Genomic DNA, 25,575 nt, shown 5'->3' with positions numbered 1-25,575 from the left:
GCCTTTGTAACAACTCTCAAAACTGTAAGATGGAGTAATTCTACTAGGTATAAGAATACACAAAGAACAAAGCAGGCTATATAATGTACACTTCATGCAAGCAAATTAATTCTAAGCAGTCTTTGATATAAAACGCTATAAGCTGAAGTCACTTCTGTTCATTTCCCAGCTTTTTCGTCTACCCAAAGTCATATTATGAGAGAGACGTTACTTCCAATTCAGGTAATAACTGTTTCTGCTTTGGAACAAGTTGAGGTTAGAGAGGTATAAACTTTGATTTTTATTTTTTTTCTTCTGAGTGTTATACCTGTGCAAAGCCAACATTTGTACAGTTGATATGGGGCACAATACACATTTATCAAAGACTGAAATACATAGGATCATGCAGCAAGATGATAAAGCGTGGCAGGTTGCTGAAGCAGGGAGAAAGCAGGGTGACAGCACATGAGAGATACCTTAAGGTAAGCCCTGCATGTCTTCTCTCGTTTTTGGAGCTTTTTAGTAAGAGAAAAGAAAATCAGAAGTTAGACACATTCTGGAAAGCTTCAGAAATACCCAAAATTTAGTCTGGTGTTTCAAATCCGTAATTCGAACTGTGAAGAGTTTGGACGTTAATTCAGTTTTTGTTCAGTGATGACTACAGAAAAACATCAGACAGGAAACCTTTTTCCCAACCATTATAAAGGTGCCCAGGGATCTTTGTCCCAGCAGTGGGATTTGTGTGAAAAGGTCAAAGGAGAAAATCCTTGCGTAGACACTTTATCTATCCAAGGGAAAACTCTTCTAAGTGTAGCTAGAGATTGTAAATAAAACTATTGCCCAGTCAACAGAGGAGTACATGGAGCTCTCTTTAAAGCAGGCTGAAAATGTTTTATTTGTAGTTTGTTGACTGAGCTGAGGAAAGGAAGAGGCCATGAAATATAGCATTTCTTATGAGAAAAACTGGAACGGTAACGCTTTTGTGATTTGTACCTAAAACACAACAACATAATTTTTCTCTGAAATGTTTCTCTCAATACTATTCCAGAAAGAAAAAAACAAAAACAAAAAACTATGTCTTTGTGGTTTAGATCATCCTAGGAGATATGATCAACTGTAAGTGATGCTGGCATCTTAAAAGGTCTAAGAAAATGCTATTATTTTGCAGTAATTAAGATTAAAGCAAAACTGTGCAACCATGCTGAATCCCACTGATTGCTCAGGGATAAAATCTTCACTGAATAAAAATACCGCTTTGGTTGAGGATTTCTGTAAGCTAGTGGCCATTTACCTACATTATTTATAATGCATACAAGATTTTAATAAAGGACATACAGCTTTCTTTGAGGACCAGTGAATTTTATTCTACTGTGAATTTTATCTTATGCCCTAAAAAGAAGGTGATTGCAACTTTCCGCTGTCTATCTACTGTTGTTTTACATGTTTATTGCAGAACTATATACACGCAGGAACAAAGTATAGATTAATATTTCTGAAAGGATAAAAAAAAATCAAGGGCAATGGTTATCCCAGCAAGCGGAGATGAACATAGTTGTTTACCTTGTTATAACTCCTTCCAGCAGAATCTTTTTCACTGGGTCGCAGTTCCTGCAGCTGAGCATCCAAAATGTCCACAAGCTGCTCCATCAGCCTCACTGATGAGCTAACATCGCCAGCGAAGACTGGTCCTTTAGTGTGTTTAGCCAGTTCATTGGCCAGACTAGCAGCATTTTCTCCACTTCTGATCTGAAATGACAATTTATATTATCTCAGCAGGGTCCCTTGTTCTGCTTGCAGCTCCTAATTCCAATTCCCCACGTACCTTTGTTGTGGTGAAATAACCATTTGCACATACATTGAAATCTGCAACTAATTGAGACCAATAACATTCTCTTTATCTCAGAAGATTAAAGGTTCTTAGATCCGTGACACACAAAAGCAGTTCTTAACAGTCATCAAAACCAGAAATCAGACTGGGACTTTTGGGCTAGATCTTCTGTTCATCCTCACTTTTATTTTTCTGCCATTATCAGACAGTAAGAAATCTATTTGTTCACACCAGTGCTTGAGGCATTTGAAAGTCAAGTAGCCTGGTACTGACAACAAATTATCCAGTTTTCATAAACTTAGTAAATCTCAGTAGGGAAGGAAAACACAGAAAGTGTCTCTGTGCTCTAATCATACTGTTATTAATGCACTTGTACAAAAATCTATTTATTCAAGTAAAATTCTCCCTGAGCCAATAAACCTACTTGCATACCAGACTTTTTGCTGTGTGATTTATAATATTTTATTTATTAAGCAAGAACACTAGAAGAGCTATTTTGCTTTAAAATGCTATGAAAACACGTAAGTACAGACTCCACTCAATAACTGAGCACGAGTGTGCCTTACTGGACTAATGAGCCACGCTTTTCTTAAACGCTTTACACACAAAGTATATGCAACTCCTTTTCAAAAGAACACATAGTAATCGGGACAGCTTCAACAAGCTCAATTATTAATGCTTGCAGTTAAAATCTTTAGTAATGAGCGAACACCAGATTAAAAGGTTTCAACCAACCTTCTGAGCCAGCTGATTTACCCAGTGTGAGGTGCAGTTGCTAAGATCGGGGCCTTTGGGGTTCCATGTTCCCGTTAAAACCACACAGAGATACGAGGCAGTTCCTACAACAGATGGGGAAAACTACAGTGAAATTGAAACCATTTTTCTGCATGCATTCAGGAAATCAGCAACAATGTGCTCCTTAGCAGTGTTGAATCCTGAATGCCACTAGTATAAGCAGTTGACAATAATTGACAAAAACGTAAGGAAATAAGGTAGATGATAAACAGCAATAAAAAAGTCAAGTGAAAAGTACCAGACGGTTTCTGCAAACAAACAAAAAGCCCTTGATTTTTCCTGGAGCTCATCCAAAGGGGAGCTCATAATGAGAAAGGCAGCTGTAAGTATATTTCATAACAGTCCTCAAGTAAAGACCTAAAATTTGACCTGGATTCTCAAAGCATACATGCAAAGTAATTCTGAATCTACACTCAAATGCAGTTTGTAGATTAGAACCTGACCATTGCCTGTAGATACAGCATTCTCCAAGCAACAAAAAAAATTGTATGACAGGCTGAGATTTATGAAAAATCACCATGAGAGAGTGGCACAGTGCCTTTGAAATGTCTGCTTGGAATCATGATATATTTTTAAAGGCAATACCTCGTGTTCCTTTGGGGCAAGGCCGTTCAACCATCATTCCTCTTTGTGTCTGAGGCCAACTAATCCCCCTCGCCTCAGTCGGTTCACAGAATCTTTCTGGCAAAGGGAAAAAACTCGTCACAGGGGGAATTTTGGTTGTAGAAACGGGTGGTGGTGGCTTGGGTCCTCTGCTTCCTTCTTTTGTTCCTCCAGCTAATGTTGTGCTTACTGGACCTTTCTGTGATGTAGTGCTAGTGGTTGACGCTGTGGTTTTGTATAGCTCTGCTGAAGAAGTTATTGTCACTGCTGTAGTAGGCACTGCACAGAGAAAATAAGAGTAATAAAAAAGTGAGTGATTTCAGAATTATTTTTAAAAAAAGTTATTTGTGTAGTTTTAATGGATTCTCTGGTGTCTCCTTTTTTTTTTAACCTTAACATTACTCTTTTGTTATTGCTATCCTGAGTGCTTACGAATTTTTTTCCTCCCAACTCATACCAGCATGAAGTTTCAACACATTCTCTAAACACTTTCTTCTGTAAAAAAAATTGGTAGTTACATTTCTAAAGGCGGAAAGGCAGTCCTAGGGAGTTATCAGTACAAAACAAACATGCTCAAAGCAAATAAAGATTACTTAGCTGCTTCCACAGAAGAAAGAACTCGACAGATAGAGCCATACACAGTACAGTTCAGCTTTAAAAACAAAGGTAGTGGGCTGTAACTAACAGGCACATTTTAAAAACAGATCCAAAAACTTCAAGTCACCCACTACACACCTTCCAGGGAAATAATTCCGATTACATCTTCCTACCCGGCAGTCATTCTGCGTGAAAGAGCTGCAGCATGCCTGATTAGCTTCAAGCAGAACAAACGCATAGCACGGACGTGGTGTTCTGGTGTTTGAACATTGCGGGCTCTAACATCCCTTGTTGATAAAGCAGGTATGAAGCCATGTCTCATGCAAAGCCAGGTGGCAAGCACCTCGTGCAGTCTTTCATGCCACTTGCGGATAGGTTTGGGCCAAATAATTTCTGACCGAAACATAGAACTGCTCACTCCCTGGCACTACTGGGGCTGGGAGGTGCAGTGGGCCTGGCTCATTTTGTGAGTCTTTGCAGAGATAGCACTCCTTAATGCTTGTGAAGATAACAGTCCGTAATTTCTGTTCATCACCTTGAAATGTATATGGAGCAACAGCTGAAAAAATGCAAGTAATGTAACTGAAACAGTCACAATTAATTATTTCGAAATCTTCATTAGTGTTCACAGTGCTTTACAGCCAACCAGAAATCCTTGTTCTGAGATTAAATATGCTCAAATAAACTATTTTTTATATCCTAACCAATACAGAAATAAATGAAACTAATTTTAGGATTAACTTAACTGAAGAAGGTGACTTTTTTGTTGTAGCTGGGTTCTGTTGCAGCTAGATCCCTGACCTCTGAGGCATGGACAATTATGTTTTTTATCATGTTCTCTAAATAAGTTCACTAGCAAAATCAAAAGAAGTTCTGCTAAGCTTTCTGTCACCAAATTTATTTTTTTTTTTAAGTTTGCATATGGAATAAGATTAACTTTCACTTGTTTGGAAAATATTTAAACCATACTTCATTTATAATATTTCAGGAGACTCAACTATCATAGAATCATAGAATGCCTTGAGTTGGAAAGAATCTTTTAATTTTTATATGAATTTATAGATTTTGAACACTGACATCTATTTTTAAAAACCGTATAAAGAGAAATGTTTTTTATCTCTTTCTTACTCACAAATGACAAACTTCTTCAGCGGCTGTCTTCTCTTCAGCCCAATTCCCAGCTGTCTGACGACAGTCTGTGTAATTGTGCTGTATTTGTGGCCCAGCCAGCTACTATGAAACCTACTGAAATCTCTGAATCTGTTCTGCAAGCGTTTGCCTGACATCTTGTGAAACTGCTGTAATTTTATTTTGATTACAATGCATCCAGCCTTTCCCAATTAACATTTGTCAAAAGCATTTGCAATCACTTGCAGCAGTGTCAGGCAATGCCTCTGAATCAGGTCCTAAGGAATGGGAAGCTGCAGGGGACACAGGATGCTGCAAGGGACAACCCATTACTTCTATCCAGTCCCTAACACATTGTGCTAATAGGTACGTATTTAATCACTTAAATGTGTATTAGCATTATTGCAATTACTGCTCAAACCTGTAATGTTTAGGATACCTTTGTCTCAGGAGCAAAACACCACAGTAAGAACCAAAGCTATTCTCTAGAGTTAAGTAGTGAGGCAACAATTTTCAGAACATACTTTGTGCTGTACCATCAGCTATAATATTCTGCTGTCTTTATGCAACTTAATGCTACACACTGAAATCAATTCCCAAGCATCTCTTTGTAATCTCTTTTTTAGGAAAAAGACTCCAACTCTCTCTCTCTCTCTCTCTCTCAAAAAAAAAAAAAAAAAAAAAAAAAAAAAAAAAAAAAAGAAAAGAAAAAGAGACAATATCTAAGATATTTTCTTTTTATTTAAATAAGAAAATTAAGAAGTCGGAATATTAAAGAATGTACCAAGAAATTTCAGGACAGTGTGAAAGCCCAGGAAGAAGAAGGCTGAAAAAATAGGAACACATCATTAGGAATATATCCAGATTTCAGAAGGTGGATCATTTTGTCTTTAATGACCTGTTGGGGAATTTAACCTGAAAGGTCATTGTTCTGAGCTGCAAGAAGACACATGATGGCTTCCACTATCTGACGTGTCCTATGCTTGAAGCCCAGGGTGATGGTACCCACAGGCTCCCAGGCACCTGCAGAGCGCTTACATATACAAGATAATGATACTGATGATTTACAAGCTGCAAGTAAAAGGAAGAACAAACTGCTTGTATGGGTCACTGAGCTATCATTCTGAGCAGGTGGGGAAAGTCTGCAGAAGGCTAAAGATTTTTTATAAAATGCCACGTGACTTCTTGACCATAATTGCTGGAACAAGTTGCGCAGAGGTTGTGAATGCCCTGCCCTATGAGGTGTTCAAGGCTAGTTTGGAGGGGCCCTAGGCAATCTGATCTAGCACTTGATCTGGCGGCTGGCAGCCTGTAGAGGAGGGCTTGAAACTTGATGAACCTTGAGGTCCCTTCCAACCTAAGCCACTCTATGATTCTATGATTGATGTGCCAGGGTGAAACAAACCTTTTTTTCCTTTTTTTTTTTTTTTTAATATAGTCAGGTCACATTATCAGTTGAAGACAGTCTTTGTACGATAAAAAAAAAATAACATCAGCAGGAAGTAAATTCAGAGACTTTTTGAGAGTAATTAACTTACATTTGTTTCATGCAGTTCCTAACAGTTGATTTAAACAGCTATATATGTACTGTGTTTCTAAAAATTAAGACATCACTGGAGTAAAACTTAACACCTGCTTAACAGTGTGATGTCTATAAAAAAAACATAACACAATTGCTTAGGACAGCGGGGGAATAGTAACTTTGTTTCCCCAACTGACAGTGAGGAATAGATTTAGAGATATTTTTTCTTCAATTTTGTATTATTTGCTAACAGGTTTCTACTGTAAGTAGATATTAACTACATTAAAACAAACAAACCAAAACCTCAAAACACAACCATACCCATACGTTCAAAATTGATCTGGGCTGCCCAGATGATTAATTGTTTCTGAAAACACTAATAGTTCCATTTTCATCTCTGCGACTTAAATCATTTTCTAGATGGGCTGCATGGATTTTTCATTTAAACATATGTTTTTACAGGCCAGAAATTTCAATATATTTGAACATTCAAAAACCTAATTCTACACCTTAATTTTCAAAAGGCATCGTACACTGGGCTGCTGTGCAAAGCAACAAGGATCAGACATTTGGGCAAACCCAGATTTTCCTGCTTTCTGCTGATTACCATGATGTGCCTGTTTTTACACTTCAGTGAATACCAGAGAAGTCACTAAGACTTACTTAATTACCTATATGCTCCAGCTATTATGCTGGCCAGTACTCTACAGATGCTGCAAAATCCCATTTAGTTGAAAGTGAAATGTTTACATGGGCATTTATAAATGTACACCCTGAAAATTATAATAAATACACAACAAAATTAACAAAATGCCTACGATTGAGGAATGTGTTATCTGGTCCCCATTAGGTTATCTGTATTTGTACAGCCTCTCTTTAATCAATCTGTAGCGTAACAGATTCACTAAAATAGCAAAGATCTAATTTACTTAATAATTTGCTGCATGACTTCGTCATAGATTCTTGGTGCTATAAAGATTTATTTGCACTTGCTTACTGTCACTTCAAGCCCTCGGTGATAGCAGCTGACAAGTTTCTGTTCTATCAACACTCACAACATCCTTATTTTCCTGCAGTGATCCAATAAAACTTAATGATGGGTATCATGGTACAAAAGGGGAGACAACCCCAGTTTGAACAGTTTGCACAGTCTGCGCAAATTGGGATGAGTGTAGATGAAATCTCTCCCTAACGCACTGAAACAGAACAAAAGGATTTATCTTTTTGTTCCCAAGGAAACCTTACAATGTAATACTCATTCACTTTTTAAGGGGAAAATTCCCTTCAATCTTCTTAATCTTTTAACTTAAAATTCCTTTTAAAAATCCTATTCCAGCTAGGATTTTTTTGATCTTTGGACGTCTCCTTTAGAAATCACGTATGGGAACACAGACACTAAATTTACCAGAAATATAAAAATATGTTCTTTTTTTTGTAGTTGCTTCTCTGCAGGTCCTGATATACTTCTGAATTATTTCTGAGTTAAGGTTTTGACTTTTAAATACAATTTTTACACTTAACCTTAGAAAATATGCTCTTGTGCAGTATCTAAGTGGTACTTGTCAGCTGTAGCTCCAAAAGCCATTTCTACATCTATGTATTACAATTCCCACGAGGAGAGAGAAAAAAAAAAAAAAACCAACATACAGAGACTGAGGTTAAGGGGAGAGTTCTAAAGGCAGCAGACCCAGTTTCCAGGGTAAGATGGTAGCTTGGCTGCAGCAGCTGTGGTTTTAGAAATCAGAAGTCTTCCTGAGGATTACGAAAATAAGGATATGAGGAGCACGTAACACGCACAGTTACAGGAGGAAAGAAATGCTACAGGTCTGCAGCGAAGTTCAAGTCATCATTAGGTTAATTATAGAGGTATTTCTGTGATTTCAATAGGCAGATTTAAAAATTAAAGAAACAATAGAAAGAAAAAAGGCAGGTTTCGAGTCACAAGTGAGTCGCACAGTTTTGGCCCTGGGAGCAAACACAAATCTTGCAGTTCAGAATGTGACTCAAATGTGATAAATTTGTCTTTTATGAAGGAAGAAGATTGTTGTTTTTGAAGCACTTGATAGTAGGAAGTTCAGGTGCAGACAAAAACTGATAGCCAAGACAGACAGAAAAAACGAATCAGTGTCTGTATCATTATTGCTCCCACAGCAACAGAAGGAACACAGATTGCTGACTTTTCTACAGTGGCCCCAAGTTAACCACTCAAACAGAAAAGACCATGACTTCCAATTTTGAGCCACTGACCTTGTGACACCATTAAGTACTTGGTATTAAAGTACCATTGCAAAAGACACAAAAAGAAGGTTCTCCTACTAGGAGACTTAAAGAATCTTATCCTAACACCTATGTCTTTGTGTGGATGATTAAGAAATCTAAGTCAACCAAAACACACATGCACACAAAAGAAACACAAAAATGCCCTTTACACATCCTTTGTCAAATGTACTGAAAATCTGATCTAAGGCCGCACCTCAAACACTTTGTTCAGTTTTGGGCCCTTCACTATCAGAAATACACTGAGGCACTGAAGCATGTCTGAAGAAGAGGAACAAAGCTGTTGAGGGGTCTGGAGAACAAGTCTTATGAGGAGCAGCGGAGGGAACTGTGCTTGTTTAGTCTGAAGAAGAGGAGACTCAAGGGAGACCTTATTGCTCTATACATCTGCTTGAAAGAGGTTATAATGAGGTAGGGGTTAGTCTCTTCTCCCAGGTAACTAGCAATAGGATACAAGTAATGGCCTCAAGTTGCATGAAGGGAGGTTCAGGTCAGATAAGAGGAAAAGCTTCTCAGAAATAGTGGTCACACATTGGCACAGGCTGCCCAGGAAGGCGGCAAATTCACTACCCCTGGAAGTGTTTAAGAAACGTGTAGGAGTGGTTTCTTAGGGACTTGGTTAGTGGGTATAGAGAGGATGGATTGATGGCTGGACTTCAAGATCAATCTTAGAGATTTTTTCCAACCTTAATGATTCCATGATCTATATATTACACATATAGATTTTTAAGTTCCATAACAATAGAAGAACTGATCTCTAATTTATATAGATATTATGCTGAAAGAAAGAGGAACTGAGAATATAATACAAGTAAAATAGAGTTATAAACTGTATGGAATATCTTCATTTTATAGCAGTACATCTCAAGGATAAGCAAGATAATTTTTCCTTTAATTTAGTAGTCTTTAACTAAAGGCAATTGGCTTAGGCAATAGAGGAAATGAACTGAAACATTTTTAGAACTGCCACATTCAGATCCATATAGAAATAAAATATTGTTTATTGGCTTTATATAGGAGGAAAAAATCTTTTGTAAATATATGTATTACATATTCAAATAGTTTCTATATTTTAAAAGGTCACAATCAAAAATGTATTTACTGATCTCTTGATGCATTTAAAACAAAATCTCACAGTTCACTCACAAAAAATACTCCTTTTTTATCTTCATGGATGAATGGGTAAAAAGCTTAAAAGAGAGACAAGCACCCCGCAGCGTGCCCTGGGCCCCTTCTCATCTAGGTCTGGTTGCAATAATGTGTTTCTCCCTCTGCCTTGCATGCCAGCCTCTTCTCATGAAACCCCAGGACATGAGGGGGTGCTAGTGGATGCACAAGTGTCTTTTTGATATTAGACGGGATGCGGCTGAGATGCGTACTTTATCCTATGTTAGAGACTCATAATAAAAACATCATGAAATGTTTCATTGGACACATTGGGTGTTTACTAACACAAAGAAAGGACCATGCAAAGCCTTTTTCTCTCTCCGTTCCCTTTTTCCCTTAATGCAATGATGTAAAGATAGCTTCTACCACATTATTTACGGCAGAGCCTGCACCTCTGTTTTCTTCTCTTACTTGTAAAGCTTTTGAGAACTTAAACTACAACTTCATCTGAGTTAAACTGAATGAAAAGTGACATGCCTGAGAACATATGAAAATGAAAGCTTTTTAATGAGATAGGTGGGTATGTCTCTGTTAAGAGCAGCCACCAACCTCTGTAATGAAACGGGGTGCAGGGCCTTCTGAACAGCTCCCTATACTGGAGCTTAGAGCTAGACACTGGAACTGGCCTGAGCCTTGAATCATACATGGGGAGGTGTGGGGGGACAGACTGGGAATGCCTTCATGTGGCTCTGGAGATTACTAATGCTTTAGTTCTAAACTGCCTTGTTCTGCTGCTTCTTAAGTATTTTTACATATAGAAAAATTTAAATGTATGTTGATACAGAATCATAACATGGTTTGAGTTGGAAGTAACCTCAAAGGCTGGTTCCAACCCCCTTGCCACAGGCAGTGAAACCTCTCACTAGACTGGACTGCACAGAACCCCATCAAGCCTGGCACTGAATACCTCCAGTGACGGGGCATCCACAGCTTCTCCTGGCAACCTGTTCCACTGCCTCAACATGAGTAATTTCTTCCAAATATCGAATCTCCTCTCTTTTAGTTCAAAGCCATTTCCCTTTGTCTTCTTACTACACTCTCGATAAAAACTCCATCTCCAGCTTTCTAGTAAGCCTCTTTTAGTACTGAAAAGCCACAAGAAGGTTTCCTCAGAGGCTTCTTCTCTCCAGGCTGAACAATCCTGGCTCTCTCAACCAATCTATGTGAGAGAGGTGTTCCACTACATGGTTTATTCTGCTGTGCATACATCAACTGAGCTGAAACAGAACGGTTACTTTCCATGAGAAGAAGTCACTATTACTACTTTCTTAAAGTTTAAAAATTTACTGCTGAACATGCTTATCAACACCTTGTCCGTTGATATATACACCTTCTGCTGCTCCAGACCATTTGTTTTGATACTCTCTCCCATAAGTGTTTATTTGTGGCTGTGCCTTTTCACGTCATTCTTAAAAATAGCTGAGACCTAAAGATCTCCATTTTTCTTCCCTCTTCTTGGAGTTAGTGTCTTCTTTTTAGATAACTGTTCTAAATCCAATGGAGCTGAAGCTATAATGAACTTATTGAGAAATCAGCAAAAAAGATGTTGGATAATCTTGCCTAAACTAACATTAGTAACCATGAAAATAGGTCTCCAGAAAAGTATTTATGCTTGCTGTTGCACATTAACCCCATACGTATCCTCTGGGACTTCCCAATAAACACTGCTCTTCAGCTGCTGGCACCAAGAAGTTAAAAGGTCTGCATATGTGGTGTAATCAATTCAGAAGGCAGGTAACAGAACCAAAGGGAACAGGCTCTGAGCTCAGTGTGAATGAACTCAAACTTATTTTATCTATAGAAAGTCAAACTAATGGTATAAAGTAAGTAATTCTAAAACATAGAAAAGCTAAACAGTTTTACAAAAAAAAAACAAAACAAAAACACAAGCCAAAGAAAATTAAATGAAATAATTCTCTCTCTTTACAAGTACTGTAAATTTTCCTTGCACCAATGTAACACTGCACTGCTCAGCTGTGCAGAGACCAATCCTCTTTGCATTTCTGCTAAAAGCTAAGTCTAAGACTAAAGAGATCTGAAATAGTTGTCCAAATAGATGCACAATGAGAATAAGAAAGTCAGAAAAATCAAACTCTTACCTTGGGCAGGATCAGGTGGGCCAAATTCCAAAGAATATCGGAGAATGAAGTTGTTATTCCACACATAGAGCTGGTTGTCTCTGGGGTTGTAATCCACTGCAGCAATGTACTGGTACTGGTTAGGGAAAGGAATATCCACGTGCTCTCCTCTGCTCAACCTGGTGTTATAGATGTAATCGATGGAGTTCCTGCCCGTCTCGCTCTCATTGTCCTGATACACGGACCGGACAACATACAAGACACCACATATCATAAATGCATTGGATGCTGCCCGTTTGTCGTATGTCGTCTCCCATGTTGCTTCAAAACGTAGGGTGTAGGGGTTCAGCTGGCTAATTACTATCATCCCGTTGTTCTGCTCCGTAGCATAAATTACCCATAAGCCATTTTCATCAACTGCCAAGTCAATGTCAGTCTTTCCTCCCCATCGGTATGGGGAAGTATCATGGTAATTAGCATAATTGATTATGGCCTCTCCACTCTTAATTCTAGTCCTTAAGTCAAATTTTACTATGTTCCTAGTTCTTTCCTTGTTAAAAAATACAGCGCCATCATATACTACAAATCCAGTACCATCCACTCGATTTGGGAGTTTATACGTTGTCTGCTGGCGTCCATTTTGGAAGTCCTCCAAAGAAGCATATTCTATCAAAGTATCAGTGCGATACGGAGTCCATGGCATGAAGTATATTTTATCTGCAGCCTGAAGAGGATCTTTGCACCAAGCACCTGCTTTTTGTTCAGCTTCATATAAATACGGTGAGTCCACAATTGCTTTCAACGTTCCCGGGCAAACAAAAACTAACAGTCACAGAGAGAAGTAAGACAAGAATTATGTCAAATTAAAACTGTCTCATAATCCAAAAAAAGAAAAAAATAAAAGAAAAAAGAAAAAAGTAGGTAAATCATAATGACTGTGTCAGGAAGAAAAAAAATCAATTTAATTGGCACTAGATAATACCGTATGTTATAATTAATGCAATTATCACCCGTTATCATCCACTTTTCTTAAAGTTACCATGTTCTTGCTGTACCAGTTTGGAAAGTGGATGGGAACAGCTTTCACTAGTACAGATCAAGGCTCAATGGCATACACAGACAGCTGAAAATGTAGAGCTACTCTTGCATTTTCATCTTAGACTTTTAGTGAGTACACATTAACGTTCCAGAGCTTTTAACTGGTGTGCAGTAGTGTGCTAGGTCATTTCAGTCCAAAAAAAATCACATCGACTTGTTTAGAACTTTAAGAAGTGGTGAGGCTGAAAAAGGAGGTGCCTCGATTAAAAATAAAGGAACAAAACAAATCATCAGGTATATAGAGAAAGCAATTAGGAGCAGATAAAACAAAACACAACCAAAGCAATGAATGAAACAGACCAGGAAACCCTGTAACCATGGCATGCTATGGAGAGGGTTCTGGAAGCCAGGCAAGATGACACTTTATTAACAAGAATTTACCCAAGGGTGAGAGAAATAGAGGGAAAGAAAGACAAAGAGAAAGGGAGAGAAAAAAGCAAGGGAGTCTTCCCTCCAGCCCAAGTATTTCAGACACTATACCCCGCCACCTACTTTAAGCAGCCAAGTCACTTTATTGCAAACAGTCGACTTCTTTATGAGGTGTACTTATGAGATCCTGCTGATTATCATAATATAAGAGTGTTGTGGGGAGGGGAAGGGAAGAGGTTAACATCCATAAGGCACATAACAAGGAGCTGGGGTTTGGACTGTATACGTTATTTACCTTTTTGCTCCACTTCTATTTTAAGCATCGGAAGAAAAATAAAAAAGTGCAAGGAAAAAAGAAAGAAGATTAACATAAATTGACTATTAATCTAAAGATTAAATTAGTAACAGACGCTAAATATAGGGAGAATAAGAACTGCACTATATTGGATAAAGAGAAACAGACAACAGGAAAACCTAGCAGGAGAGAGATTCTATGGTTACATAAGTGAACATGGATCAATCATTTTTGTAGATTAAGGAGGCAATACAGATATGTTGGCATGTTGTTTCACTTAGTGAACCTGAATAAATAATGAATGACTTTACTAATGCATGCTAGATATACTTTTCTTCTCAAACTCAAAGCATAATGCTATCAAGTTGACTTTTAAGAGTGACACATTAATATATCATATATGTGCTAGTGCACATATACTTATTATATGAATTAGATAACTATAAATCCAAAACACAGTATATGAATTATATAGGTATGTATGAGTGCGTATTGAATTTCCCCCCATATTCCCTCAAATTTTACTTCTTGTAAAGAAAGCAGCTTGCATCCTTTAGCTCTCCTTAGCCCCATTTTATTTGTTTGTCTGTATGTAATCTTGAGAACTTTTGCCACTTCTTTATCTATAACTGCAAAATCACACTAGAAGGAATAAGCAAAAACATCTAGAAAAAGGAAGCAAAAGCACAGTAAGCAAGAAGAGAAGAAAAAAATTAACATTTAGCTCATTCAAATATTCTCCAGCATCATCGATTAAGCCAGAAACAGCAAGCTAGTATGCGAGGACAGTCATACTAAATGTTTGAAACAAATATCCATTCCACCACCACACATGGAAAATATAAATCAAATCCAATTAACAAAGTTACATTACTATAGCAATTTCTCCCCAAGGAAGTTTTATGGAACTTATTACAGGAAGACTTATAGCTGAAGTCCAGATAGTAAATAGCTTTCCAATAATTATTTGCAATAAAATCTATTTCACATACTCAGTAGCCTTTGAAATATGTTCTCCTAGTTTCATAAAATGACCTGAAAAATGACAGATGCACCAATCTGTGTAACAATAACTGCTGATACCAAGGAAGTGTATCAAAACTATTTGCACAGTTATTACATTTTCAGTATTATGGTATTAACCTGAAAAATGTATTTGTATGTTCCATATGAAGTTTTGGATTTTCAGTTTCATTTAACAAAATTAAATATGGTTATTTTGGAAGAATGATATTGACTGAGCTGGCCTAGTGTTCGTTTGGGGAACAATTCCAAAACTCTGTGAGAGGAGTGGGAGGAGGAACATTGTCAAATTGAGCAGTAGTTTTCCTAGCCTTTGTTCATTTGTGCATCTTTAGGTAACAACTGTTTTTCTACATTTTCTAATTCTTCAGTAAACAGAAGATGCATTCTTAAGCAAGTTTCTGAGTTTCACATTCAGTGTTAATGATTTACAGATGATTCTATTTGTGAATTTTCATGTATGAGCTTATTCCTTGCCAAAGAGCAATACTGATACTGTACCTACTTAGAATTAGTAATAGGAGAGTGTGAAAAAGATAGGGATAACTAAAATCGTTACTGGCACATCTTCTCAGAGTGCATTGGTGTACAGCTGTACAGTTTTCAGGGACAGATGGGCTTATTGAAATAAATAAATGCTGCAAAGTCCAATCAATACAGACAGAGAGAGTATAAAGCACTTTAAAACATTTTCTATTGAATTCTTGAGTCCAAAAAAGGCGTAAAATAAAAATGCACAGATGTACAAAATGGTACTTTTGATGTACTTCTTAATGAAAGGGCAGACTTCTGTTACTCAGTCAGTGTCAATATACACTGCGAAGCAGAACTGAGAGAAATGTCAAGTATGATACTCTCAATTTCTTTGTAATTTAATCAATAGCACTCTTATTTTAAGACAAAGCAATGCCTATCAAATTTGTCTAGAATTTTAGTTTTGTTGGAGATCCAACTGAGTATTTCAATAGATTTTTTTTCAGCTAAACAGGATTAGAAAAACACTACTGAACAGTTCTACATTACAAGATGCAAAAAAGTAAGCTTTTCATTAAGTACATTCTTATGAGGACAATGAATACTGAGCCCACAGAAAGCTCAGTCAATATGCATGGATAGCAAAGCAGCTATATATTTCTGAAGGCCAGAAAGACATAAGAGTTGCTCATAAACTGCATTTTGTACAAGGGTGACACCAACTCCAACATGTAAGAGCTCTCAACTTTTATCACAAAAGTAACAACTGCTAGTTGTAATCTCTCATGAGCTGAAAGTTATCAACATAGCATATTTTGTGTATTAATTGAAGGTAAAATCAGATAAAGTAAAAATCAGAACTGAACTTTGGTTAGAAGCGTTGTGATGACTAAACACCTCTCTTCCTAGACCCACAAAAGCCTATCCCATCTTCTTTGCAAACCTAATGATTTCAGTCATTCCATATGTTTAGAAGGGCAGCCCTGGAACAAGTAAGGGAAAAAAAAATATCAGACTTGATAATGGATGTTGATCAAGACTTGCAAGAATATCAGGACAAGCTTTGTGGGACATGGAAAAAAGATGGTCAATAATCAAAACGGCAGCACTATGAGGCTTAAAATTAAACTTCAAAACTGATTCTAATAGCTGTCAACCTTTTTTGATGCTTGTAACAACACTTGACTCCTCTTACAATTCTGGAATTAAAGGTGTAGTGTCATCACTGTACATGGTGCAGTTAACAAACTCCAAATCTCGGACTTGGAAAGACAAGAAGTATCCAGAATCCTGAGTTATGATAGACATAGAATTACAGAATTCAAGGGGCAGGCCAATGCAATTGACAGTAAACAAAAATAAACATTTTAAAAGCAGAATAGCTACATGTTAGAGTACAGGGTAGGCCGCGCTATACTTCTGAAAACTGGAAAAGAAAAGATTCCTGTAGATAGCAATACCCAATTGGTAGAATATATCCACAGTTCTCTTCCTAAAACAGCATAAAAAATTGTTTGAACATTATTTGCATTATAGCTTTTCTCTATGAACTAGCCTACTGGAACTGGAAACGTGATCTCTTGTCATATGACTGACCCCATCGTTTGGAAACAGTTGCACTGCCCTCTTTCTGAGAATTTGGAAATGAGAATAGAGCTAAAGTAAAAGCGATCTTTGTGGAACAAAATTTTGGTTAGATTGGGGTAAGACATCGCTCTTTAAAAGTGGCACAAGAAGAACAGGCATAACAAGCCAACAATACTACACACAGGAGGAATGATATTTGGGATCACTGTATGCAGTAGGCTTCCAATCCTACAAATGGTACAGAAAAAAAATCAGCAAGCATCCATTTCACAATGACACAGCAGAAATGAAGAGAAAACAGATGATCTGTGTTTGGCCTTTAACAACAGTGAATGATCAATGTGGTGAAGCAATACAGAACAGTATTTCAGTTTAAAACAACTTAATTTAAAAACTGAGCAGTAAACACTATGGACAGTTTTGACATAGCTTTGCTTATGCCAGAACTCATTTCCTTCCTTTTTGGATGTATACTGTCACCACAGTGTTTCTGCATCTCAGAGTTGGCCTGTTTCCTGTACCAACAGAAAATGTGACTTTGGTTAAGGATTACTGCAGATCAAGAGATTCACACTTAATAATAACTTAAGGGAATGATCAGTGCACTGCTCAAATTCCATTGCAAGCACAGCTATTTCTCTGTGGAGTTACAGGATGAGAGATTAGTCACTGCAAAGAATGACCTTACAAGAAAGCAAAACCAGTTAAAAGTGTTGAATCTGCAGAAATTTTATACACGTGAATACATGTCAATGAAAAAAAAAAAAAAAAAAATTAATTATTACAAGAAAATAAGAAGCATGTCTAAAAGTATTGAATTCTGGCATTAGAAAGAATGTTGTACAAAACTGCTGAAATAGCTATTACTTTACATTTTTTTTATCTCAACGTTTTCAGTATTTACTTTTTTCTGTTAATGGTTCTGTTCTGACATCTGATTTGAAGACACAATTCACATTTTTTGCTTTACATTAAAAGTGAACAACTCTTCTTGCTCCTTTTCCCACTGTTTTCAAGAAATGTGGTTTAGTTACTTAGTGATGAATTATTCACTATGAATCACAAATCATAGTGAGTTCACTTAACGAATGTGCCCCTAAAGCACAGTCTTCTTACAACACCTCCTGAGCAGGAGTGTTAGTGCTGGGTTTTGCTGTGCACCCAAATTCACCATGATAGCCTTTCAAGTAGATCATGATTAAAATTGAAGTCAATTTCTTCTTTAGAAGTCTGTGAGCCAAGCCAATTTGTCAGCAACTGGTATTGGGCAAAAGTACAAATTTCTATCTGGCCTATTGAATAGCTAATTTGAGTTTGTTTTCTGGAAAAACAGTAGCCTTAAAAGCCAAACACTTAAGAACATAGACAGACACTTGGCCAGCATTGCACCATGGCTTCCTTCCACACTTCGTGAAGCTAATTGGAGGCCCTAGTCTGTAAGTGCTCTGCATGCATAATGGATCCGTGGGCCATAAACATATGCTTCATTTCCATGGAACAGCACTCCAGCTTTAATTGTGAGGGCCAGGGGAAGTGAACAAGAATAAAAAGATTATACTTACTGTAAGGAACGCATTCATATTGAACTTCTAGATACTTGTATGTTCCAGGACAAGGATCAGGAAACACATCTGACCCAGTAACTACTATACACTGTGTTCGGTTGTTGCACCTGTAATGGGAAAAGAAAGCAGGCTAATTAATTTAAGATTACATTTAATTTGCAAGTTCATGCTAAAGTGCTATGTACAGCACTAACTTTCTTCACACTTGGGCAGTTCAATCCATAAGATAACAAAGTTAATTAATACTAGATCAGTCAAAGTCCATAAACGAGGCTTCAAGACAATACTTCAGTTCAGGCTTAACACTCTTAAATTTGGGTATCATTGGTATCTCAAATATCACTCATTTCAAGGAGCCAGCATAGCTGCCCCAAACATATACTGACTTGACACTACTACTCAGTAAAGTCAAAGCAAAATACAAAGTTGATATACAACTTTAAAAAAAAAAAAGAAAGAAGTGTAAATGTGAGTAAAGTACATTCACACAAAGGACCAATTCCTTTAATCTCTCCAGATACACATTTGAATGGCTTTATTTCTCAGAGAAACGTTTGTTGCGATTGAAGGTAACCATGATTTTGGTTGGAAGAGTTATTGCAGACAAAGAACATCAGTATTTCAATTTTAATTATTTTAACAGCAATTGGTGTTCTTTACGCTTCCCCTGTTAAGTTACAGGAAGAAGTAAAGAATGACCGTCTGAGGAAATTAGAAAAAAATTTAAGAAGAACTGCAAGAAAATTAATTACAAAGTATTGTAGAGGAGACAAAATACTGAAATATAAATGATTTGTTGAACAATAGAAGCCAACGCATTTTGATGCAAAGAACAAATTCATTGCAGTGCCTCCAGCCATAATAATTTTATGAGTTTAATGGTTTTTAAAGTGCTTTTTTTTGTTTGTTTGTTTTTTGTTTTTGTTTTGGTGTCTTTTTTTTTTTTTTTTTTTTTTTTTTAAATAATTATCTGTGACTTCCAGGCCAAATATAAGATTAGAATTTTAAATGAAAAAAACTATCACCTAACTCTGAAGAGATGGTCAGAAAGAAATATAGAAAAAAACAGAAGTATTACAATGGAAAAGAGAAGATCAGGGAGTTTGGTGACTAAAAGAAAAGGGAGTTTGGCTGATCTTCTCAGGGGTTACTTTTGTTTGTCAGCAAACTGAATAAGAGAGGTCTGAACTTAAGTAATAACCTAGCCTTTGACTCCAGCTGTACATCAGCTTCTCTATTGCCTACTGCTTCCCACACTCCCTGAATAACAAATCTCAAGCTAAAATAATCTATCTTGTACCAACAGCTTTCTCCAGCTGTATTTTGCCAACAGGTATAAGAGTGATTCTTGCTATCTCATGAGAAGTAGAACAAGCCCATTTGAAGAACTCAGATACAAACAATGTTCCTATTTACCTTCTAATCAAGCTAGCACAGTGAACAGGTTCAAACAAACTGAGACTCCTGCAGAGTAAACTCAGAAGCAAAATCTTTTCTGACTTTATTAGATCATTTGTCTTTTTTTCTGTTCTTTTTTTTTTTTTTTTTAAAAAAAAAAAAAAAAAAAAACCTATTTATTTTGTCTTGTGATGCTCATAATTTCAAAACTGATTGCAAATAACCCACACAAGCCAAGATAGGCAGGCAGGTAGATGGTGAGGAGCTCACTTTGTGGCCATCACTTGTCAGTCAGCCCAGTACTGTGCCACTCAGGCTGCCAACATCACTCACTGCAACAGCCCACACAGTGTACTAGGGTTTGGAGAAAGCAGGATGCACACTGGTTTTCAGAGCCATGTGGAAGTGATGCAGAATCACTGCACTGCTCTCAGGTGCATGATGTAAGAGGAGGCTGCAGAACTAGGAGGAGGCAACATGATCCTAAACTTCACAGACCTCTTTGGTCTTACCACTCTACCAGGTTTTTAAACCCCACAGCTGAAGTCAGACAAACCAGCACACAAAAAGTTATATTTTGTAATTAATTTCTTTAAATTAAAATGAAGCCATAAGCATTCCTACAAAAATACTCTCTGTAGTGCATCACTCAATGTAATGGCTTCCACAGCTTTGAGCTGTACGAAAATTTCATCTTACACTTGAAAGAGCAGCAATTAAGAAAGAAATATTGATTTATTACAAAATAAAATGGATACACATTGGGAGGAATGATGAAGATCAGTTTCAAACTTGTATCAAAAGGATGTATAATGATAATAAATCAGAAGTGCACTATTTTTGTCTTATTACAGTAAGAGCCAGTATCAAATTTCAGGCACTGAATTGCTGACTTTGTAAAAACTATGACTATTGACTATTTCTATAGGTAAGAATTTATGTATTCTGCATATGGTCACCTCCTGCTCACCTTTGGCCAAAATGAAGGAGATCACAGTTCTGAAATGCAATGATCTATGCCTGCTGCTGAAGTACACAGTAGTACTGCTCAAAGCTTCCCATTTAGAGCAAGAGCAATTATGTGTGTAACTGAAAGAATAAAGATTTTACATCCAAATCACTGACCTGTATTTAGGAATAAACTGCTGCTTGCATTTTTAAAAACTTTGTAATCTTTTTGCATAAGATCCTGATTTCCATATGCTTCTAACATTTCAAATTAAAGTATCTTGATTTATACATTCACATGTAAAAAAAAAAAAAAAAAAAAAAAAAAATCCACATTCAAGTAACTGTTTGTTACCCAGTTAAGCTGGTCATAAACAACAGCAATTAGAGCAGTTTTCAGTCCCAATTCAAGGGTTCTAGAGAAGAGATGAAGGATATTTGGGCTTTGAAGAGGTAGTTCTGAGACCAGCCATTCAGAGAATTTACAGCATTGTCATTTGTTCTCTGGATACAAAGTAGTCTTCCTTCTTCAAAATTGTTATTTCTTTCCCCCTATAAAACCTGGGACACTAACTTCAGTATTAGTTATTGACCTATGCTTCTGCTGCTGCCTGCAAAGACCATTCTACTAACTGCTAAAGGGCTCAGCTGACATTCTTTATGTCAGATATATTGGCCAAAGGATACTCTATATAAAACAGCATCTTATCTTATAGAGCTACAGAATATCAAGTTACCTTACTACCACTTTAGCAAAGGTTCACAATTTTGGGAAATCTATACATTTAGAAACACTATGTCCAACAAAGACCATACTACACTGCTACAATCTGTGCAACATAATCCCTCTGCAGATTTCTATTCCATTTTGAAGGGTAAGCACTTTATAAATGTGGCTACTTCATGGTATTCTCCAAAACAAGATCTAACAGAAATAAAATTCCTGGATATTTGAAAAACTGGCCCAGACACCATCAGAAAACAAAAACAAAAAGAAACAAACAAAAGAACAAAAAGACTTGCCAACTAACTTGAAGTCCTTCATGCATTTTAACCAGTGTTATTTTTACTACACAACATTCTGTTCATCTAACCAAACTGTTTTACAACTGTTCCTACTGGTACAAACTAGCATTTGTTGTTGCTGGGAATTTAAGAAGTCAAATCACAAACATTTTAATGTTTAAGTGTTTGCAACCTAGTGTTTAAGTGTTCTTTGGTTTTAAGTATCATTTAAGAGTTCTGTAATCTAGTTAACTGCATATTTTCTTGGCATATTTTAAACTATGCAAATTCACAGATTTTTATGTACAATCTTAAAGTTCATATGATCTGACACTGAAATATCTTCACACTTGAGACATTCACGATATTCACAAAGATTTATGACACCGTGACTTTGTAATTTACAAGGAAATAAAGCAGATCTGCAAAAAACAGCTGATGTAGAAAAAGTAATGCACGGATTAAGTATGAAACCCGACTTAGGGAAAGACTAACAGTAGCGCTGAAAGAATGATGATTCAAGTTCCTGTGGTAACACAGCATGAGTTTTGCAAAGGAGAATGTAGGAAACATCATCGTTCGTGTGAATGCAAGGAGTAACTGAGTACTCTTAACAGTCATTTCTTCAGTATTTTAGTATGAACGAAGAAAGGTTACATTTTCATAATGCAGATGCATCGCTTAGAGTAATCTAAAAATCAAATGGAGTGTTTAATTAACAGTTACAGTACAGTGTCTGAACTCCTTTCACCTCAGGATGAAAGACTGCAAACGAGGAATGGCCCTTTCACACTTCAGATGACTACAGAAAAAAAAGAAGTAAACTAGTTCCAGCAGTGCTATTAGCCTGCATCTTCCCCTCGCTGTGTAGCCAAGCCCCTTCTTGCTGAGCTCTAAGGACAGCTGTACTTCCCACAATAATTTGTTTGCATTTCAACTCTAATGTTGATTTGTACAATTCCCAACAAATTGCTTTTGCTCTTTTTTTATTATCTTATGCTCGTTATTGTGCTTTATCACTTGTAATGTATGGAGATGAGATTCTATGTGCAATCTATTGTGTGAGGTGTTTTAATCAATAATCTTGTTCTGCTGATTAAGCAGGGGCTTCTGTTTTGGCAAGATAACATTAGTTTCCCCTGTCATGCTCCAAAAGCTATTGGGAATCTTCAGCAGATCATTAGATATGCTACAATAAAGCTTTGGTACATTCTCTTTTCTTTCTTAAATTACTTCTTCACTGTCCTATCATTCTCCGTCACCGCTGGCACTGCATTATTATTATAGCTCCCCTGAAACTTCCACTAGAGCTATGTCTCCAGGCCACAGGATGCCATTTTCAATTGAAGCTTCTGCTTGAAAATATAAATTAAGAAAATTTCATTATCTCCTGCCAAGGGCCATTATTCACCACTGTTCTAAGGAAGATTAAAAATGCAAAGTCTATGGACTTGAACAAATACTCCAGCATTAAAATGAAAAGCCCAGTGCATCGTGACTGGACCAGAAAGTGAAATACTAGAATCCAAGAAGCACATTTTTGAGATTTCAGCATGAGATGGGCCAAAGAGAGGCGTGAGATCGTCTTCATGGGTAGGTTCCATATGTCACATAAGATACATACAGTTCCTCTCTAAGCGGTTCTTGCAGTTCCACAAGACATGTACAAAATAATGTTCACATCACAATTTACCCTTCAAATGCTTCTGTTTTATATACATAACTTTGGCAAAGATAGCAACATAGAAGAAAAATCAATGCTAGTTTGAATAGAGTACAGGTTAATGTCTAACATCCACAGACTGTCCAGTTGCAGCTTTCTGTGAATGCAGTGTTTCTTTAGGCAAGGTAAAAATGGCAAATACAGGAAAGTCATGCATACTTCACTTTAAAAAGCTAAAAAAAAATAGTCTAGAGCCCTATTTTAATAGATGAAATTAATTTTTTACAAAATTCTTAATATATTAGAACATCCACTTGGGTATGTTTTGGAATGTTTAAGTCAGATCTGAAGGTATTTCTCTTTCAGCATATTGATTAAATACTTAAAAGCTAGCACAACGGCATGTTCTTGCGTATTGCCTGCAGCAACCTGCTCAGACACCACTTGCAGCACATAAACTCTGAGTTACAGCATCACGTACTCCATATGGTCTTCTTGTTCCTTATTCACCCTGTGTGAGTTGTAGTCTGAGTAAAAAGAGATAGGAATGTGGGATGAATTTGTTTCGTGTATTGACTTTTAATGACAGCATATTTTAAATGGAAAAATTCCTGAATCTCTTTACCCAGAATAAATGGCCATCTTTACATATGTATTCCTAACAGTCTACAACTGCTGTGTGAGATGTGCTTCTGCTTGCGTATGCATATTCACTAGACCTCAACTTCTGTTATTAAGCTCTAAGTTACATATGTATGAAGATGTCAAATATTACTTAAACGTAATGTTTTATTAATTTTATCTTAGAAAGCTTGTACAAAACCTACATATCAAATAGCCAGAGAACAGTGATTTTATGTTAGGAATGTTACACATACATGCTTGCACACATACATGCAACAGTAGATGAAACTACTTAAAACAACGCATTTAAATTCTGAGCTTCAAATTCATCTCACAAGAAATACATTACTACAAACCAGAAATGAAAGCTAATTATTTAGCAACTAGAACTAACCAAAGCCTGAAAAAAAAAAAAAAAAAAAAAAAGAGCTGCTAAAAAGCCTCCCCTTCACACAGCCACTATAAAGCCCTGACTTACAGCAGATTGGCCAACCAGCACCCATAGCTCCAAAGCAACTACTGCAGCACAAGTGCAACCCTACACAGTCAGGAAGAGTAAACACAAGCCTTTGTAGGGAGCCAAGACGAATGTGATGGATATGAACTTGCAGCTGGCTTTAAAACAAAAAAACAAACAGGATGCCACAGTAGCAGTTTGCTTATGCTTGTGTAAGATTTGTAAAAATTATTTTCAAGTTAGAATTTCTGAAACGATTATAGGGAAATGAACATGCTAAAGAAAATAAGTACTACTTTTACTTAGCTTGAAGTGAAAACAGATTTAGCAGGCTGTGGTGGCACTTTTCATAATTCAAGAATAAAATGAGAGATGCAGAAGCACGTACAAAGGCAGAATTTGGCCATAAGAACTGTGCTTCAACACTGGAAATCTTCCTGTGACCATGAAAGCAGTAAGGTATCAGTTTGAAAAATTCACAAGGGATTTCCTATGCACTTAGAAACATGATCACTAAAGCAATAACCCTGGTGAGTTCAGATAAAATATAGCTGGGAGAAAAAAGAAGCTTAACAAAATTGTTTTTATTTTCTTTTTAAATCAAAATACTGATGATTTGTTGAATCTTAGTAATTTCTGAGTAAACATATTATTAAGAAGCTAAATAGTGTACACTTATTACTGTACAAGAATGTGCACCATAGTTGTCATTTGCCCAATAAATATACAATAACATGAAATCTTGTTCCCTTTTTACAATGTAATCTTGTGGGAATCTAAGGGTACGTGTTAAGGATGAAAACTTGAAGTAGACAATAAAATGCAGCAGAAAAGACCAACTCCCACAGGCCTTTTCTTAGGGCTACCCAATCTGATTCACTATCAATGAACATGTATCAGAACTGTATGACAAAGTAATTTAACTGAGTGTTTGTTTCTTGCTTTCAACCTCTTCTTACAATTTTAATGTGTTTTGTTATGACCCATTTGCTTTTTAGTATTTCTGTTCAGTGAGTTCAAAGCAGTCACTTGTTAAAAAGACAAATCTTTTCTCTTATTCCCACTGTAGCTATTATACCAGTGGTAGTTTTTCTT

The 25,575-nt window shown here is 36.7% G+C and overlaps 1 protein-coding gene across 27 annotated transcripts in view; it reads right to left on the bottom strand.

The window, feature by feature from the left end:
• Nucleotides 1-25,575, bottom strand: part of ADGRL2 (adhesion G protein-coupled receptor L2) — a 175,763-nt gene that overhangs the window by 34,659 nt on the left and 115,529 nt on the right. For 15 of the 27 annotated variants that reach the window (XM_048943716.1, XM_048943718.1, XM_048943715.1 and 12 more), the window contains 7 exons: nucleotides 18,383-18,492; nucleotides 13,737-13,751; nucleotides 11,996-12,796; nucleotides 3,188-3,484; nucleotides 2,543-2,646; nucleotides 1,540-1,725; nucleotides 456-494 (listed from right to left, as the gene is read on the bottom strand). In XM_048943716.1, the coding sequence (XP_048799673.1) occupies nucleotides 456-494; nucleotides 1,540-1,725; nucleotides 2,543-2,646; nucleotides 3,188-3,484; nucleotides 11,996-12,796; nucleotides 13,737-13,751; nucleotides 18,383-18,492 (1,552 nt within the window). The remainder of the gene's footprint in view (nucleotides 1-455; nucleotides 495-1,539; nucleotides 1,726-2,542; nucleotides 2,647-3,187; nucleotides 3,485-11,995; nucleotides 12,797-13,736; nucleotides 13,752-18,382; nucleotides 18,493-25,575) is intronic. The other 12 variants (XM_048943722.1, XM_048943723.1, XM_048943731.1 and 9 more) reach the window with 3 other exon arrangements.

This window comes from Lagopus muta, chromosome 5, assembly GCF_023343835.1.
Source record: "Lagopus muta isolate bLagMut1 chromosome 5, bLagMut1 primary, whole genome shotgun sequence".
NCBI lineage: Eukaryota > Metazoa > Chordata > Aves > Galliformes > Phasianidae > Lagopus > Lagopus muta.
Note: the sequence above shows the minus strand (reverse complement) of the source record. Positions and strands in the feature narration are given on the sequence as shown.